The sequence below is a fragment of the Octopus bimaculoides genome, chromosome 11, assembly GCF_046866305.1.
Source record: "Octopus bimaculoides isolate indiv1 chromosome 11, ASM4686630v1, whole genome shotgun sequence".
In the NCBI taxonomy this organism is placed as follows: Eukaryota; Metazoa; Mollusca; class Cephalopoda; order Octopoda; family Octopodidae; genus Octopus; species Octopus bimaculoides.
The window spans coordinates 7683856-7703779 of record NC_142938.1 but is presented as its reverse complement, the minus strand read 5'-3'; the positions used below and the strand labels follow the sequence as shown (position 1 = coordinate 7703779).

Sequence of the window (19924 nt, the reverse complement as noted above, 5' to 3'; positions counted from 1 at the left end):
TAGAGTTGATTATGAATTGCTAATGGCCCTTGGTAGAATTGCAAAGCAAGAGACAGCTGAAATTTCTCCAAAGTCTCTGGGTAAGAAGCCCTCTGGAACAAACTCTTCAGTTGACATCTGGTGACAAGCATCTCTCCAAGAATGTTATTGCTCTTGCTTAGTTCCCTGCAGAATGCAAGGATTAATTATATTATTGATCATATTTCTTGAGAACTGAGAGTACTTGCAACATTTCAAATGTCTGACAAGATATGGGGTGACATATCTGATAAACAGTGACTACATCTGCTCATCAACCCTGAAGACTCTGCAGAGTCCACTATCTTGGCACATCACCAGTCACCAAAGTACATCAAGTTCTTTGTGCAGATAGTGTTGGTAGGAGATGCACTTTCTGATGCATTCCTTCTCCAAGGAATGAACTGATTAGATTTTGGGATCGATCCGGACAAGGATTCTGAATTATTTTTCCTGCTTTTTACTTAATTTTTGAGAGTGGTCAGGTTCATTTTTAGTATTCTCATTTGTGAGAGCAGTTGAGTTTATTTCATATATTCTCATTTTGAAAATCACCTCTGACTAATCATTGAGAGGATGGTGTTGCTTTGGCAGAGGTTTGTGCTCTTGTTTTAATTTTATATCATGCATTTTATGAACAAAGTTCATTAGTTATAAGCTTTCTTGGACTAGTCACTGGCTCACTGCATTTCAAATGGCAAAAATGGCAAGCGACTGTCAGTGTAACAGTGGATTAAATACCACAAGGTATTTATGGTTGAATATACTGGCCTATACAGTAGCATAGCTAGGGAGTTGGTGAGGGGCCAGTCCACCTCAGGTGATGCTTTTAAGGGTATGACACTTTTGAGTCTGCTGTATAAGCCTGTATAGTGGGCAGGAGCACACACTCTGTGATGTGATTATATATATATTCATCATCATTTAACATCCATTTTCCATGTTGGCATGGGTGGGACAGCTTGACAGGAGCTGGTAAGGCCAGGGGCAGTACCAGTTTCTATATTCGGTTTTGGCTTGGTTTCTACAGCTGGATACTCTTCCTAGCACCCATCACTTTACAGAGTGCACTGGGTACTTTTTATGTGGCACCATCACCAGTGCTTTTGACATGGAACCAGCACCAAAACTAATGCTTTTTACAGGGCACCTTGGTTTCAGCATATATACATATAATACACATAAATGCACACACACATGCATTCACATGACAGACACCCACACAGTTTCTCTCTACCAAATTTCACTCACGAGTCACTGATCAACCAAAGAGTATGATAGAAAACACTTGTTCAAGGTGCCACGGAATGGGGTCAAACAAAGAACCATGGACCTTCTTAACTACACAGATATTTGCCTACCATTGTCCTCTGTTTCCACTCTTGTCTCTTTAACAAGTATTGCAAAGATTAACATAAACTTACTAACTGAACATCATATCTGCTAAACCCACTCAATGTACCCTTTTTCCTGTAACCTACCCAGTGTTTCTGAGTCACCAGAGCAAACATTAAATATTTTCCAGGCCTTTAAAATAACCCAGATTTTTTTCCTCCAACCAATAACGTAAAAAAAATCAACACTGAACCTTCAACCATATCAACTTCTATTCTTAGGTCAATAAGAGTCATGTAAAAAAAATATTTCAAAAATTCCTCTACTCAATACTAATTGAAAAAATGCACACACATGCATGAATTACAAGAACAGAAAACTAATAAAAAAAAACCCTCCAGATTTATAAAATTTTAAACAAGAGCAGAATATATAGGAATTTTACTATTTCCTACTTAATTTACAATTAAACTTAACAGCATAAACTTCTTATTTAATTTCATCAACTGATATCTGTGTAAATCTTAGATTTCCTAAACTAAATATTAAATTCCATAGGTCGCTGCAAAGTGAAATAATGGAGTGAGAATGAATTTAGTAATTCACATATAATAAATTCCACATATTTCTATCCTTTAAAAAATTCCAACGTGTCTTCTTGTCCCCCTTTCCGTCACCAAAACATATTTGTGGGTGTAGTTCCGATTGGAAATTCAGTGATCTGCATGTTGAGAGAAGGGTTTAAGGAACAAGAATGTAAACGGACCTAAAGGGGATAAAAAAAAATCCATAATAGTTCTAATGGGTGACTGACGAAATATTTCAGAGCATCGATGTTTTCCTAAAGCGAAGGATCGGGAGAGAAATGGTCAGAATAATTAGACAGACAATGGGTTAAAAGGGGATAGGGATAAAACAAGGCAAATAGAAAGGGAGTGAATATGATAATGATGTTGGAAGTAAATAAGAAATATGAAGAGAATAAGAGGAAGGAAAGTGAAAGAGAGAGAGAGAGAGAGAGAGAATGGGAGAGGGGGGAACAATGTAAAACATGAGATATTGAAGAATAGCAGGGAAGCAACTGAGAAACGAGGAATATAATAAAAGTAGGAGTGGAAGGAATAGCAGAGTAGGAGGTATTTTTGAGGCAAGAGAGGAGACGAAAGAGAATGTGTTTAGAAAGGAAAGAAAATTAAAAAAAAGAGAAAAAGAGAGAGAGAGAGAGAAAGAGACGCAAAGAAATGTAAAAGAGAAATGACGAAACCATTAACTGTGCAAAGATGCAGGTCTGTGCTGTCGTGTAGAGGCCTGGAAAGAGTGACGCGAATAAAACTATAGCTGCACCAAGAATGGCACTAAAAGAAAGAAGAGGCTTCTGGGGCTGCGACACATTGGGTCTTCGTCACCTGCGTCCTTTATTATTAAATGTAGCCTCTGAAAACCAAACAATTAACGCGGTTGGCACTAATCTCTCAAATGCAGCCCATAACATGAACTTCGATGACCAGAAGCAGACATTTATTGCGTATCAAGAAGACGCATCTTCAAATTCCACAAGCATTAGTCACATTGTCAGTTCCAGTGTAACAGCCGTCTCCGGATATTCAATTGGAGAAGAAGCTAACACATTGACATGTTGTAACAACAGTAGTAGCAGCAGCAGTGGCAGAACAACTGGAAGTAACAGTGGCATTAGTGGTAAAGTGGTTAAGTGTAGTAAAAGTTGTGATAGCGGTGTGTGTACGAGTTCTTTGTCGAACCCAGCACACGAGAAAATAGTGTTAACACTGCCATCGTTGTCTCCGATATCACTGAGACCAACTTTGGAATTGGCGACACAAGAGGAAGCAGTGAACAAGCGTCGTTCATTTTCTGCTGTCGGGTTGTGCGGGCGTGGCGGCGACAAAGCAGATCTAAGCAACCTAACTACTAATATTAGCAGCCGCCGACCATCGAAAACCATATGCGATCCAGTCAGAGAATTGAAGAAGAAAACGGCTAGAAGCAGAAGACTAGAGGATATTAATTCTAGTAAGGTGATCATTAATAGAGCCCAGAGCAGCAGCAGCAGCAGCTGGGTAGGAAGTCGGAGAAACAGCAGCAGCAGTAGCAGTGTCAGAGCAAAGATACTGTTAGGAGGAAGTGGAAGACGTCTAGGTGTGTCCCCTTCGTCTGATCCCGGTTGCAGAAACTCTAACGATATACGCTACTATTACTATTGTCACCCCAACACATATTTGAGGGTCAACCGATGTAGTAGTTGTTGCAGTAACAGCAGCAGCAGTAGTCATTGTGGAAATACCATCACCAAGCACAACATTAGTAGTTACCTTAGTGACGAACTGAGTAGTAGTAGTAGTAGCTGTAGCAACAGCAGTAGCTACGGCATCACCAGTAATAGTAGTAGTAGTAGCAGCAGTAGTAGCAGCAGTAATAGTAACAATAGCAGCAGCAGCAGTAGCAGTAACAGTCCACAAGTCATTTACCACCACCCGCCGCCACCACCACTGCCACATAGTTGCCACAGAATTATCCCCCGTCCCCTTCAGCAACACCACCACCAACAACAGCAGCAGCAGCAGCAACATCAGCAAGCTGAGAGACAGGATATTACTTTTGCTACTCATCAGAAATTACCAGCGACCCACAGCCATCATCAACGCTATTTCAGTAGTGTTGTGGGATCGCCACAGTTTACGGTGAAGGTTGTACAACTGCCCAAGGAGCTTTCCCCCAGACAGCAGAACACAGAACCCTCTCAACTGCAGTTACACCCTGACGACCACACTCACAAGTATCATCATCATCATCATCATCATCAACAACAGCAGCAGCACCATAATCACCACCACCATCACCATCATCGTCAACACAGTTTCCCGTCACGGTTTCACCTACCGTCTCCACCACAACCACTGCCACTGAGGACATTCGTTTCTTCTTCTTCTTCTTCTTCTTCTCCTCCAGTCTACGTGCAGCAGCAGCTTCCAGCGAGGGCTGAGTCCAGCACTAAAGGATCGTGTTGTAAGTGTAGCCGAAGCCAAGGGAACAATTCGTCAGAAAGCATCCAACAACGGCACCACAGCCCGGCCATTGCAGCCGATCAACGGCGGATTTCTGCGCCGCCCGATCCACAAAATGGCGACCGAGGAGGTGTCGGCGACGTTAACGACCAGCACCTCAGCCTCTTCCGTCAACGCTACAACAACCAGCAACAAATCCGTCACTTTACTTTTCCCCAATATCAATCGCAGGAACACCATAGCTGTAAACATCATCAACAACTACAACAGCAACTACTACAGCAGCAACAACGACCCTACAACCTTTGCCATAGCAGAGAGGAAGGAATCGAAGAAGAAGACAGGTTCGAAGAAGGAATCGCTTACGAAAGAGACGGACGAAGAACCTATCATTTTGTTAACGCTGGTGCTGTCAGCTATTGCCGAAGGAATAATACAGCTAGCAGCTGCGGAACTGCTGCAATTGTTAATACACTACCAGCATCGACAACAGCCACAAAATCGGAAAATATTACAGCCACCATCCCGATTCATTCTGTACGTCCAGCGGTCAACACCACCAGTCCGCCTGGAACCAGAGCCGTCTCCATTAGCACAAATATCACCACGGCCGGCCATCAGTGTAATAACCCATCTGAAGGTTTTCCTTTGCACTTTTTGTCATCCTCATCACCGCCACTTGCTTCCAACAGTAGTACCATCGCCGTCGGCAGCACCACTTTCACAGACGTTACCACCACTACAACAAACACCATCAACCATGTCGTCGGTGCTTACAACAACAACAACAACGATTTGACCGGTCCTCCTCTATTACATCATCACCATCTGCATGTTCCACACCAGCCACAACATTTCTATCACCATCAGCATCATATTCACCAGCTTCCACCTCATCGATTACATCAACAACACTCTGCTCCTCATTTGGCGCACCAGACTTGCTGTCGTGCTCATGCTCACCAACCGAAATCGACATTACCAACTGTCCGTTCTGGTGTCACAGTGAACAATAATAATAGTGTTGCTAACGCTACTAACTTAACAGGTAAAAGTAAAGGATCGGTCAGTGGCCACAGCATTACAGCAGCCCTCATCGCTGCTGCTGCCACTGCAACCGGCACTACCACTGCTACTACTGCTATTTCTAATTTTAATCCGAAAGTCTCTCATACAAATACTGCATCCAACAAAAGCAGCAGCATTAGTGTGTTTGATGGCTCGACTGATGTCCCTTCAGAATGTAATAATAGCGAAGTGATCTCCACTCATGACACGCATCTCAACAGCTCCACCATAAGTAACAACGTGAGCAACATACCGTCGGTGTTGTCGTCGAACCACCACCACCACCACCACCACCACCATCATCATCAACAACAACAACAACACCATCACAGTTCGACGACGACGACGACAACATCCTCGAATCACCGACGGCTTTTTGGTGGTGGGGTGGGCACCAACAACAACAATGCTTTATCTCCTGAATCGGCTATGAAGCAATATATGAACAAGCTCAGTGCGTTTGAGCATCACGAGATTTTCAATTACCCACAGGTTTATTTTGTTGGACCCACTGCAAAGAAAAGGCAAGGTATAGTTGGTGGAAACAACAACAACGGTTACGACGACGAAAACGGATCTTACTTGCACGTACCCCACGATCATATTGCTTATCGCTATGAAGTTCTGAAAATAATCGGCAAGGGGAGCTTTGGACAAGTGGTTAAGGCTTATGACCACAAAGCACAACAACATGTTGCTTTGAAAATGGTACGCAACGAAAAAAGGTTCCACCGACAGGCACAGGAAGAAATTCGAATCTTGGAACATTTGAAAAAACAAGATCGAGATAACAGCATGAATATTGTCCACATGTTGGAACATTTCACGTTTCGCAACCACATATGTATTACATTCGAATTGCTGAGCATGAATTTATATGAGTTAATCAAGAAGAACAAATTTCAAGGATTTACATTACAGCTTGTTCGCAAGTTCGCGCATTCAATCTTACAATGTCTAGACTCTCTTCATAACAACAGCATCATCCACTGCGACCTTAAACCTGAAAATATTTTGCTGAAACAACAAGGGCGCAGTGGTATCAAAGTTATAGACTTTGGTTCTAGTTGTTATGAACACCAGAGGATCTATACATACATCCAGTCTCGCTTCTATCGGGCTCCTGAGGTCATCCTTGGTGGTAAGTACGGTATGCCTATTGATATATGGAGCCTCGGGTGTATCCTGGCCGAGCTTCTTACGGGCTACCCATTATTTCCAGGTGAAGATGAAGGGGACCAGCTAGCATGTATCATAGAAATGTTGGGAATGCCCCCACAAAAACTGTTAGACCATTCTAAAAGAGCTCGTAATTTTATTAGCTCGAAAGGATTTCCAAGATACTGTACAGTAAGTACTCTCCCGGACGGGTCGAGTGTCATCAACGGTGGCAGGTCGCGACGTGGTAAACCTCGAGGTTCTCCGGGAAGCAAGGAGATCATGGCTGCTTTAAAAGGTTGTGATGATCCCCTATTTTTAGACTTTATGCGTCGGTGTTTGGAATGGGATCCAAATTCTCGGATGACTCCCAGCCAGGCTCTTCGGCACTCTTGGCTACGTAGGAGATTACCAAAACCACCACCGAACGAAAACAGAGACACTAACAGCATGTCTACCACTATAGCAACGATTGGTAACAACGGTACCGATACAAATGTTGGTACTTTGAATCGTAGAAACTCTACGGGAAACAATAGAAACGGTGCCGTGCCAAAACTTGCAAACGGCACCAGTTCAGGGAACAAAACTAGGCAAATCATTCCGGACGATGTGGTCATCACATCGTCCCAGTTTAATTCGCGGACAAAGCTACCCCAAATAGGATCCACTTTATAACAGACATAGGATTTCTTGAATGCCTCTGTGAGTGCGTGTATGTGTGGGTTTTAATTATTTCTATTATTATTATTTTGGAAATTATAGTTTCCTTTTTATTATTATAATTATAATTATTATTATTACTATTATTATTATTTGTGTTGACTTTTTTGCAGAAAGAGTAACCCAAAAATGTGTCAATTATAATAACCCCAGTAAATTACATAAAAAGAAAAACTGTTGATTAATTTAAATTTGTTGATTAATCAATTCTATTTTTATTCATTTTGGAATAACCCTAATTAGTTGCGACAGCCCCCACCCCCCTCATTCAGTAAATAAGATTATTTTTTTGGTGATTTAAAAAAAAAAAATTATTTATTTCTCATTTTTATGGTTGTACCTTTTTTTACCCCATTATTTATGCGAGGTCTCATGTGTTTTTAGTTCATTTTGTATGTCTAGATACAAACATGTAGGAATATATATATAAATTATATATATATATATATATATATACACACACATACATAAACATATACACACGTTAATGTGTGTGTATGTATATATATATATATTTATATATATTATACACACACACACATATACACACGTTCGTGTGTGTGTATATATATATATATTATATACACAGACACGTATGTATATGTATATATATATATACATACACATACATGAATATATATATATGTACATATACAAACGAAATTCACATGCATAATGAATATATATATATATATATTGAAAAACCAACATATAAGTTATGCTATCTATACGTAATTTGTATGTGTGTGTGTATATATATATATAAATTGTGATTATACGTATATCTACGTATGTATGTTTATATATGGGACGTGTATATGATGTATGCATTTATGTATGTGTATATTATATATAGATACGCTTTTATTTACTTGCATATATATATATATATATATATATTTATATAATGTATATATATGTATGTATACACACACACACACACATTTCTCACTATTCATGAAATACTTCAATTGCATTCACGAAACTGATACAAAAGACATTTTTACCGAACCGTCCACATCTAAGATTTTAGACTTTCTCCAAAATAGAGGTTTATTTTCAGCTATTATTCATCAGGGCTCATAATACTTGGAGAAAGAAAATATCTATTTCATTTAGCTATTTGTAGGTCATTTGCTACCCTAAAAAAAAAAAAAAAAAAACATATACTTCAATAACATCAATTTAATACACGTTCTGCATTTCTGAAACAACCCTGCTCTAGAAAGAAAATAAATATTTATTTATTTAGCTAAGCTGGAGTTTTAATTTTATTATTCCTTGAAAAGTTGCCTCAAAATGAAAGAAAAAATTAACAGTTCCCTTTCAGAAATATCTTAATTGCTTCCATGTCTGATGCTATATATCTGTGTGCATGTGTATATATATATATATATATATATATATTATGTGCATACATATGAGGTGTTTTAAAGGTAAACAAGTGGTGGACTCAGTGTGTGTTTTTTTGTTTGTTTCACACCTGCTCTGTTTAGCAGCAACAAGATTGTCCATAGCAACCTGTGTCCACCAACAAAAACAACGTAACACTTAGAACCGTTCCGTAGCAACACATGTTCACCACCAACAAACACACCAAACTATAAACATTCCCATAGCGACGACAGACCTTTATTAGCAGCAACAATAAAAACAACAACACATGTCCCATTGTCTTACTGCAATGCTTACCATTCGAACTCTGTCCTTTTTTCTTTGAGGGAGCAGCAATTGTTGTTCGGCTTTTCCATCGAACATTTACATGTTTGATGGTATTTATTCTAGCTGCAACCATCCTGTCTTTTATACAGACAGTATATTTAGGGATAAATACACTTTGTATTTATTTATGTTTCTTTTTTTAAAAGATAGTAGGGTGTGTGATTTGAGGTTGGCTTTAGTTGCTATTTCTAGCAAATTGATCGACCACATGAAAGGCTCTCGACTAATTTACATGGCCATCACCGATTTCGAAAGTCACACACATTCACTTACTGAACCCGTCAGTAGCCGTAGTAAAGATCCATTCTTTGATAAACATATACATTGTGAAAGTCCCGTGGAAATTCAGGACCACCACAGAAGCAAACTTAGCATTCAGAGCCTGTTACGAGGTCCTCTTGTGTGGGCACTCGATCTGCTAGAAATACCAACCAAATACCCCTTCAATCACAGACCACCCATTGCCTTAAAGGAGGGAAAGGATACAGTTAGATAATGTAGTCTTCAAGCATGTCTGTTTGATCAGAGTTGACTTGGAAGTGAACAACAATTCAGCGCACTAAAGCCTTTAACTACATTGTTACTCATAACGAAGTGTTATAAGTACCCGTGGAGACTCGTAGATACATATCAGCTAACAAAAACATTTAAGATGTTTCCCATAGACACCGACAGATACTCTAATGGTCCCCTGTTTAAATAAATAAATACTTCAGTTCCACCAACGAACATCATATGGGGGATTTCTTCCTTGTAATAATTAAAAGTTTCTACGTTTCTGACTTAGATTAACGAACAGACAAACATAAAAAAGACAAATGTTATTTTTTCTTCCTTTTAGAATCATCTATTTTCTTTCCAACTATTTCTTATATTTAATTAAAAAGTTTAAAAAAAAAAACCCCCCAGAAAAATTGAATTACAATAAAAAGTAATTTCACAAAACTGTGATAAGTGAAAACTAGGCCTAGTCTTTTTGATCTCTTTTTATCCATCTTTATGTCTACAAATTTATCCATTCATGTTTGTCATCCATCGATCGCATGTGTGTTTGTGTATCGGTACCTTGTGTACCCCCCCCCCCCCCCATAACAATATTCTTTAATCTATAGAAATCCAACATTATTGTAGGAAAGCAATCAAATAAAGATAATTGCCAGTTCACCACATATTAGGACGTTTCTAATTTTGTAAAATAATGTTAAGCTAAGGAAATATAGGAGTTATTTGTGTCCGTAAAGGTGACGAAATTCCTATACTAGGGAGAATTTGGCCATGAAAAACATTATTTTAAACACATCTATTTATTTGTTTCTCTGCATTAATTTACTTTTGGGGGAAAACCTCTTTAATTAGTGACTCATTCAAAGTCCGGTGGTGTCTTCGTGTTAATGGCTTTTTTTTTTTAATAAAAAAAAAATGAAATTAATTTCTAGTGACAAAAATAACATTAAAAATGATTTAACATTCACACAGAATGCTGTAGAAATATTAGATATAAATAAATAAAAGGCAAAGCCCCCGAATATTTGAAGAGTTTTTGAGTGCTGCCCGATGTGGCTTGTTAAATGGCTGAGTGGAGATAGTTGTTAGCAAAATGGCTGCCGTTATTGTAGGGAAAGAACTCTTCACAGACAACTTGATAGCATTCGGCTGGCTCAACTATATTTCACTTAGCTTGATGGCTTCCATAGACATTTTAAACACAATTATATCTTCATTTTAACATTTAATTACCAATTTTTTAGTCGTTTTTTATTTTTAAAAACCTGATCAGATTTCGAAAACTTTATTGTTTAAACCATTGAGTTCTAAGTTCTGCTATGAAAAATGATCATACATTTTTTGAGTAGAGAATGAATACATTTAAAAATGTTTTAAGCTATATAACCTGAAAATGATCTCAGTTATTATTTTGTCTTTTTATATATCAATGTATATGATATGATTCGATATGAAGAGGAGTAGACAAATGAAAAAAAGATCCAACTTAACTTAATGGGGAGAACTAGTGCAGTTACTTGCTTACATTATTTGCTATGGAATAATTAATTTAATGTTACAAATTGAGACAAAAGCTCAGAAATAGCAATTACAACAACAATTACCCCAGATAATTTTTATAATAGTTCCCAACTTCTACTTAGTATTGTTTTAAATACTGACTAAAGCCTCTACGTTTCCCTTATTACCAACTAAAATGGAGATTATGCTGAAGCTGTTGTTTTTTTGTACAGCTATTCATTTCCTCCCATAAAATTTGAACATTGGAATGCATTATGAAATAAATGACTTAACTAGTAGTAAATGCCATTTCATGTTTTACAAGTATGATTTCTACACCAATATTGTTTTGATTATAATTTTGTTTTTGTGTGTGTATGTCTGGCTGAAAGAAAAATAAAAAAAAAAGCCTGTAGGTTTGCACTATTTCTCTCATGTAGAAGAAACAGCAATAAAATAAACTAAAGGGAGGAAGAATAAAATTTGCTCGTCTTGTAGGTATTTTTAAGAATTATTGCTGTCCCTCACTTCTCGTTTGTTCTGTTCAGAAATTTGAGTCGTTTGACAACAGCACCAGAACAATTACTGCTGTTTCCAGCTTCATTATAAAATTGCTTCTGTGATTCACACATTCGAATCCAGGAAAAAAAGTCACAGGAAAACTTCCATAAATGACTGATATTAATGCTTTTCCCCATTCATTTCTTTTGATTTCATTGTTTTATTTAAAATATTGAATAAAACGTGATTTTTTTCGTATACGTGTAATGTCATTATATATTATATATCATATATAAAATGTGGTGTTTATTATCATTGTGTATACTAGTCGTGTGTTATTGCCAGTTGATAAGCGACTTAAAATGTTGTTTAAATTACTTCTTAAACTAAAATCATTTATATAAGTATTCTAAAATAAACTGTGACATTTTTTCCTGTGACTTTTATTTCCGTTCACCATACACATTCATTTACAAAAGAGCAGCAGCAGGCATTTGCTCTTCCTTTGTTTTTGGTGTTTTTTTTTGTCTCAAGACAGCAGAACAATTTAAAGAAATATCGATTTAAATGACCAAATAATATATATATAATACATATATATACATATATATATATATATATATATATATATATATATATGTATACATTGGCAAATGTCGAAATGTACTTTATGAAGTCAAGAAAACAACAACCCTTAACTATAAAAATATACACCCCCTACACACCTAATTCAGTCTATAAATATACATGTGTATACACAAATATATACACACACACATAAGTGTATTTTGTCAACCATCTTTGCCTTTCTCTCTGTTCTTCCAAGCTATTTCCGGAAATATGGCAATATCCTCCTTCTACATTACACCTTAGATATCAATTATTATTGTTATGAAAATTATTATTATTATTATAAATCTTTATTTTTTTTGTTTTATTTTACACTTGAGATTTTTTTTAATATATATCCTTTATAAAATTCAAGTTAAAAAAAAAAGACACCCTCTACATCAGAAACAACAACAACAACAATTATAATAATAATAATGATAATAATAATTAGGGAAAAATATTAAAAAAATAAACATGACACCTAACACAGTATTCTTTTCATTTTGAATCCTTTTAGAAGTTTCTTGTAGGTACTTTCATGGTGTTTGTTATTTTTCATTACATGACTCTCTTAATGAATTTATTATTATTATTAATTAATGAAGTGATTAATTGAATTTTAATTGTTTTGAAGAATAAGTCATAATCAACGAAGAGAAAAGCTGGTGAAAAGTGGTAATATTTGTGAAACATTCTGCAATGGATATCTGTTTTGCTATCGTTTGTGTGGTGTGGATATTGTTTTGATTGCAAGAAATAAGCAGAAACGGTTTAATTTGTGTAGAGGTGAACATAATTTGAAAGAATTTATGAAGGCTATAAAAGAATACCAGAGTAAGCATATAATTATATATATGTGTGTGTGTGTGTTGTTACTGAATGTGACTAGGGTGTTAGAAACACCTACATTGCTAGAAATAAGAGCTAAAATGCTCTAATGCTGTAGGTAGCTCTTGTTTCTTGCAATGTAGGTGTTTCTTAACACCCTAGTCACATTTAGTGGCAATTATAATTCTCCTTGTTGGTGAAACACTACAAACTGCTGTTTATATTAATTTTATATATGTATGTATATATATATATATATATATAGAGAGAGAGAGAGAGAGATAGCATATATACTTGTATGTATATATATAGCATGTCTAATATGCAGCATATATACTTTATCCATGAACACATATGTATATATATATATGTATGTGTATGTATGTATTTTTTTTACGATTAAGTCAGTCTACTCTTAGACCGTGTGCTTCATTCATTTTCTTTATTATTATTATTATTATTTATAATTATAATAATAATAATTATTATTATTATTATTATAGAAAATGTAAATTGTAGATAAAATTTAGCTTTGAGAGAAAACCGGAATCCGAGGTTTCCTCATCGGTGAGGGTTTTCAATGAGAAACTTCCACACAATTAATCATCAAGACTAAAAGTGCTCTCAAGTTAAAATAACAAACAAATGAATGAATTTGGTATAAGGGAAAAAAAAAAAACAAAACACGATTTTAAGTACCTACCGAATTGCCTTAAATCGTTTTTGAGCTTTTTTTTTTTCATATTTTTCCTTTTAGGAATATCTTAATATCGAGGTTATTTTCAAAAACTATATCACATGAAAAAATAATATTGGCTTAATTGCTTAATTCTCTGAAAAAATTATTTAATTATTCGTAATAGAAATTAACTACTTCTACACCCGATATGAGGTTGATAAAAACTACAAGCTTTCGTTTTAAAAAGGATTCAAACATACAGACTTATTTCAAATATATTCTTCGTTTATTTCATTATTTACTCCCCCCTCCTTATTTGTTAGTAAAGCAGAACAAAAGAACAACATTACTAATTTACCCAGTTGGGGGTTAGATTCGAGAGCCCCACCCCCACTCTACTTCTCAACGAAAATCATTTCTGTTCAGCAATATCTTTAAATGCATTGAATACATAAATTGATGTTATTATATAAAATATTTAAACGCAATATATGTGTGTGTGTGTGTGTATATATATATATATATATATATATATATATATATGTATAAAATATGTTGTGTGTTATATGTATAAATATGTGTATATATATATATACACATATGTGTATATATCTATATCTATATGTATGTATATATATATATATGCATGTATGTGTATATATATATTTATGTATATATGTGTGTGTGTATATATATATATATATATATATATATATATATATATATATATATATATATGTATACATATATATGTATATATTTATGCATATCTATATATATGTATATGTATGTATATATATATTGTATGTATATGAATGTATGCATATATATATAGCTGAATCTCCTACCTCTTTATATACAGATACATATATGAGACTAACATGCCTAATGTATGTTTGTGTGTGTGTGTGTGTATATATATACACACACATCTATATATGCATATATTTGCATACTACAATATATCAGTACATATCTGTATGTATGTTCATACACCACACACACACACACACACAGCAAAAGGATATTTTTAGAGGTTTAAAAACTGAACATTAACTGGAAAATATGGACTCCCTACTCCTATAGAGTTAGACTGAAGCAGAACTTCAAAGTTACAGTTAATGAATTTTAAATTGATATATATATATATATGTGTGTGTGTATATATATATATATATATATATATATATATATATATATATATATATATATGATGTACTATATGAATATGAACACACATACATACATACATGTGTTATATCTATGAATGCATATCATGTGGGTCTGCATGCCAAATTTTTTAAAATACATTAACTGCCCAGGACTTTGAAGCTAATGTCCGTTTCAATAATATTGTTATATAAGCATTTCTCTGGTTGTCTGCTCGCAGAGAACAATGAAACCATATCACAATTGCTTTGACGCTTAGAACAGTCTTAACAATCTAGGTTCATAGTATAAGTGGTCTCTTATTTATGACTTCACAATTTGTGATCACTACTTCTGTGTGTGTAACTGTATACATATGCATGTAAAATGTCTATGTGCACTTATGCATGTGTTTATGTATGTGTATATATATAAAAAGATACATATATATGTATGTATGGAAAGCGGACGTCAAACGATGATGATGATGATGATATATATATATATATATATACACACACACACACATATATATACAGATAAAAAAAGAAATGGAGCAACTATTAACAATTAGAAGTTGAATATTGGTATTAAAAGGTCATAGTTTAATTGTATATATACTACATGTATATATAATATATATATATATATATATATATATACTTATAGATAGATATGTGTGTGTGTAAATATGTTTATGTGTCTATACACACACGTGCATAATATATATGTACCTATATATTGTAAAAGCCTCTTGTGATCACTTTTGGAAGAAGCTTTCCAATAAGCGTAGAATCGACAAATAATTCATTTGAAATAAATGTTTGAGTCCCACTAATTATGATAACAATATCTGTTTAATAACATTATCCATAATTACAGTAAGCAGCTTCCTCTGAGTGTGTATATATATTTTTTTATATATATATAAAAACAAATAATAAATGAGTATATGCATATATACGTACAGGTATGTGCATACCGACGTCTACCTGTATATATAGGTGCATATCTGGGTACAGGACATTTCAAACAAAACGTAGACAAGAAAATAATAATAACCAGAGTACAGAAAACACACAAGCCACATAGAGAACATTTTACTTCATCAGCTACCCCCGTTTATATATATATATATATATATATATACATTTATATATTACATATATACATAGCCTGAATATATATATATATACATTTATATATTACATATATACATAGCCTGAATATATTCATATACATTGGTATATATATATATGTATATTTATGAGTGTGTATATACATACATACATGTATACTTTTTTACTGGGGAATGCCGGTTTATGGGATTACCCTGGGTTTCCTGTCCATAAAGGGTTTAACTTTATGGTGTATCGTCTGCCCCCAAAGCATGTTGGCCTAAGACCTCTTCAAAATATGGAGGGGGCTACATACCTACATATATATATATAGACACACATAGACATGTACATATACATATGCACACACATTTACATACTGAGATATAATGTTTATGCATATGAAGTTATATATATAAATGTATATTAGTTTATATGTATTCTGATTAGATGCCCATAAGCTTAATGTAAATGTATACAATATATCTATACATATACACATAGATGTATATTTATGTGCACACACACATATACGAACATATATATATATATGTCTGTGTATATAAATATATATGCATACACATATATACATGCATGCATACATATATATATATATATATATACATACATACACACATACCTACATACATACATACCTACCTACATACATACATACATACATACATACATACATACATACATACATACATACATACATACATACATACATACACACACACATACACACACACGTACATATCCAAGAGCAGAAAGTGAAACTTCATGAAGATCATCAGAATGTTCACCCTCTTTACAGTATAATTAATTTTATTGCAAATTTTGAAAGAAATTCCTTATCCATGGCAAAGAATTCTTTTCTTCTGCCTGTTCTAAGGTCCTTTCATCTTCCACTTTGAAACAAAGTTATCTGAGTTGTACACTAACCAACCTACACTCCGAATATCAACAATAATTTCTTTTCCATGTAAATAAATGTATAGCAATTACATCATGAAACAGGCCATTTTAGTTGTCACAAAACATGTGTTTTTAACATAAAAACTCCTGTCAATCACTTGACCACAGTTGCGCAACGGAAATTTTCACACCCCAAAAAATGAACACAAAAAGAAATTAATATATGAGTTTTCCATGTGTTTTTAGATAGCTAAAATGGCCCTTTTATGAAACAGTTGCTTTGGTCTCAGATCAAAATCAGTTGCCAGGAAAATACTACTCCAATATAAAGCTTGTTTCTCTTGGCAGTGTGTGGTGAAATTGCATATTTTTCAGTTAACTACGGTTCATTCAGTCTCTTTTAATTTGTTCATTCTTTGTAGTTCTCTTTTTGAAATTCAAAAAAAGGTGCAGGTAGATTAAGCGATGTATTTCTAAAAACTGTATAAAGGAGTTTTATTTTTTTATAAACATAACACTATGCACATTGATCAAATCGTCAGTCTGCATGTTCAAATTGGGCCAGTAGGGTGTCACCATTGAATTAAAGAAAGCAAAAAAACAAAAACAAAAAAAAGGGCACAGTTGACTTATATTGTGTTGAGTATTTATATTATTGACTTGTTCACGTAACTTTGACTATCAGCATCCACAATCAGAATGTAAGGGGAAGTTTAATCTTATCATATCCTTTCCTTGTGAAGAATTGTCTTTTGTTCCAAGTTAATCTCTAAAGAATTTGTTGTGCTACTTTGTTCCATCTCTCTACAACTAGTAAACAAAACAATTATATACATATAGATGTCGGTTTGTACATATATGTATGGATATATTGCATATAATTATATATTATATATGTTATTATTATATATATATACATATGTATATATATATATATATATATATATATATATATATATATATATATATATATATAAATATATAGTATTAGGGAAAAGAACCAAGGTTTATGAACTTAATTTAATTTTAATTTTTAATAAATTGATTTTAATTGAGTTTTTACCTGTAATTTTGGATTTTATCCCTAATATATATATATATATATATACATATATATATATATATATATATATATATATATATATATATATATAGTGCATCTCTAAATGTGAAAAAGATATTCTAGAATGAGTATTTTAGTGGTGTACCCTGATATTGAATTAATTATTTATTTCACTTAACGAGTAAGAAAAAACAAGGGTTTGTGTCTTAATGTGTGTGTGTGTGTGCTTAGATGTACTTTGGATAAAAGTAGCAACCGTTTCTAGTAATTGGTTTTAGAGTCTTAACATTTTCTAAACTTAAACATTTTACTTAATTATTGTAAACATCTTTTTTTTATTTTTTTTTTTTTTAAATTTTTAATGATATGATGTTCAATAGAATTTGTAATTACCAAAAAAAAAAATAATAATAATAATAATTAAAAAAATCTTCTAGAGAGTTCCATGATTTCAGATAACAAAACATACCAGTGTGTACCTCAGAAAATCTCAGTAAACACAAATGATGTGTTTGTGTGAGTTTTTACATATATGAAATGACTTCTGAGGTAGGTGCAAACCATCTCCAAAAAAAAAACAAAAAAAAAAATCAAAAATACCTATAAATATATGCTAGCATTGAATAAAGTTCCAAAAAAAAAAAAAAAACCATTAATTATTTATCTACCACATTTTTGCCTTCTTATTTTTCCTTATTTTTCATGTGGGGAAAGTTATTTTTGAACAAAGATTATTTTAATTCAAGGAATTTTTTAAAAGGCCAAGCTTTGGTGTGTTTTATTGCAGTTATGTGTGTTCAAAGCTTACATAATAATACGGGCAAAATACAGAAAAAAGAAAAAAGAATTTCAATTCATACCACATTCTAAACTTTATGTTGAGAACAGTTTAAAACGTTCAACTAGAAGGACGAAGATTTTTATCCTTCTGTAAATTAATTTTTCTTTCCCTACGTCTGTATAATTATGTATACTTTGGTTTCACTACTCTTTCTTTTTTTTCTTTCTTTTTTTTCCGTGCGTGCATTCTATTTGGTTTTGGTCCACAAAAAAAAAATGTGTATTTATTATTTGTGTGTTGTTTATGTAATTATCATTCAGGAAAAAACAAAAACGGAAAAAAAACAAAACAAAAACAAATAATTGTTTGTGAATTTGTTGCACCTTTTTACAACTAACTAAAGGGAGATAAATGAGAATGAAAAATGCGTGGGCGTGTCTCCATAGAAACGCTAATATTTTGAAAAGCTGTCCAATAACATGAAGAAAATAAACAAACAAAATAAACATTGGTAACAAATTTGTGCAGAATTTCAAGGACTCCACTCTATCAGTTTATATGGTGTTACAGTTATTTTGTAAAATAACTGAAATTCAGCACCCTTTTACCTCATTTCAGTTTTATCGAACAGGGGAAAAGAAAATCTGTCGGTGAAAAAAATAAAAAAATGTTTAATGTAAATAAATAAATATTCAATAGTAGACACCTTGCTTTGGAAATGTTACTATAAATAGAAAAGACGTAATAAATGACAACTTTAAAATTATACGTGTTGTGTTTTTAAATAGATGTCTCCTTCATCTATGACAGGAAAAAAAAAACAACAAAAAATACTCAATATCAAGAAGCGAAACCTTTATTGTTTTTCAACTGGAGGGAATCAATATATCAAATATGTATACATGTGTTAGATTTATTTAGTCATGTTCATCCAGATTTTTCTAGATGTATGGAATGGAAAATGGTTTTGAAGTTTTATTCACGTTTCCTCAATTGTTGTCGTTCGGTTGGTTTTCATTCCGTTTTGAAAATTATGAGATTTATATAGATTCTAATCCCAGACTGTCATAAATGTTATTGGTTTCTTCCTATTCTCAAGTCATTAATCATTTCACAGAATAATTAATTAATTTTCCACTTAAATGTATACATTAATAATCATCTGTGTTTGTGTATATGCATTTATGTATATGTTTGTGTGTGCACATCTAGCATATGTATATA

At 33.5% G+C, this 19924-nt stretch overlaps 1 protein-coding gene across 1 annotated transcript; it reads left to right on the top strand.

Moving 5' to 3' along the window:
- The first annotated feature begins 2486 nt into the window (after nucleotides 1-2486).
- On the top strand, nucleotides 2487-19466 carry LOC106874889 (uncharacterized). Its single transcript, XM_014922799.3, has one exon. It carries the CDS (start codon nucleotides 2703-2705, stop codon nucleotides 7278-7280), a length of 4578 nt encoding a protein of 1525 aa, XP_014778285.1. The 5' UTR covers nucleotides 2487-2702; the 3' UTR covers nucleotides 7281-19466.
- Nucleotides 19467-19924: the final 458 nt, after the last annotated feature.

Bases quoted from the DNA above. Each gene is read 5' to 3' on its own strand.
- LOC106874889 (XM_014922799.3), top strand. From the start codon at position 2,703: ATGGCACTAAAAGAAAGAAGAGGCTTCTGGGGCTGCGACACATTGGGT.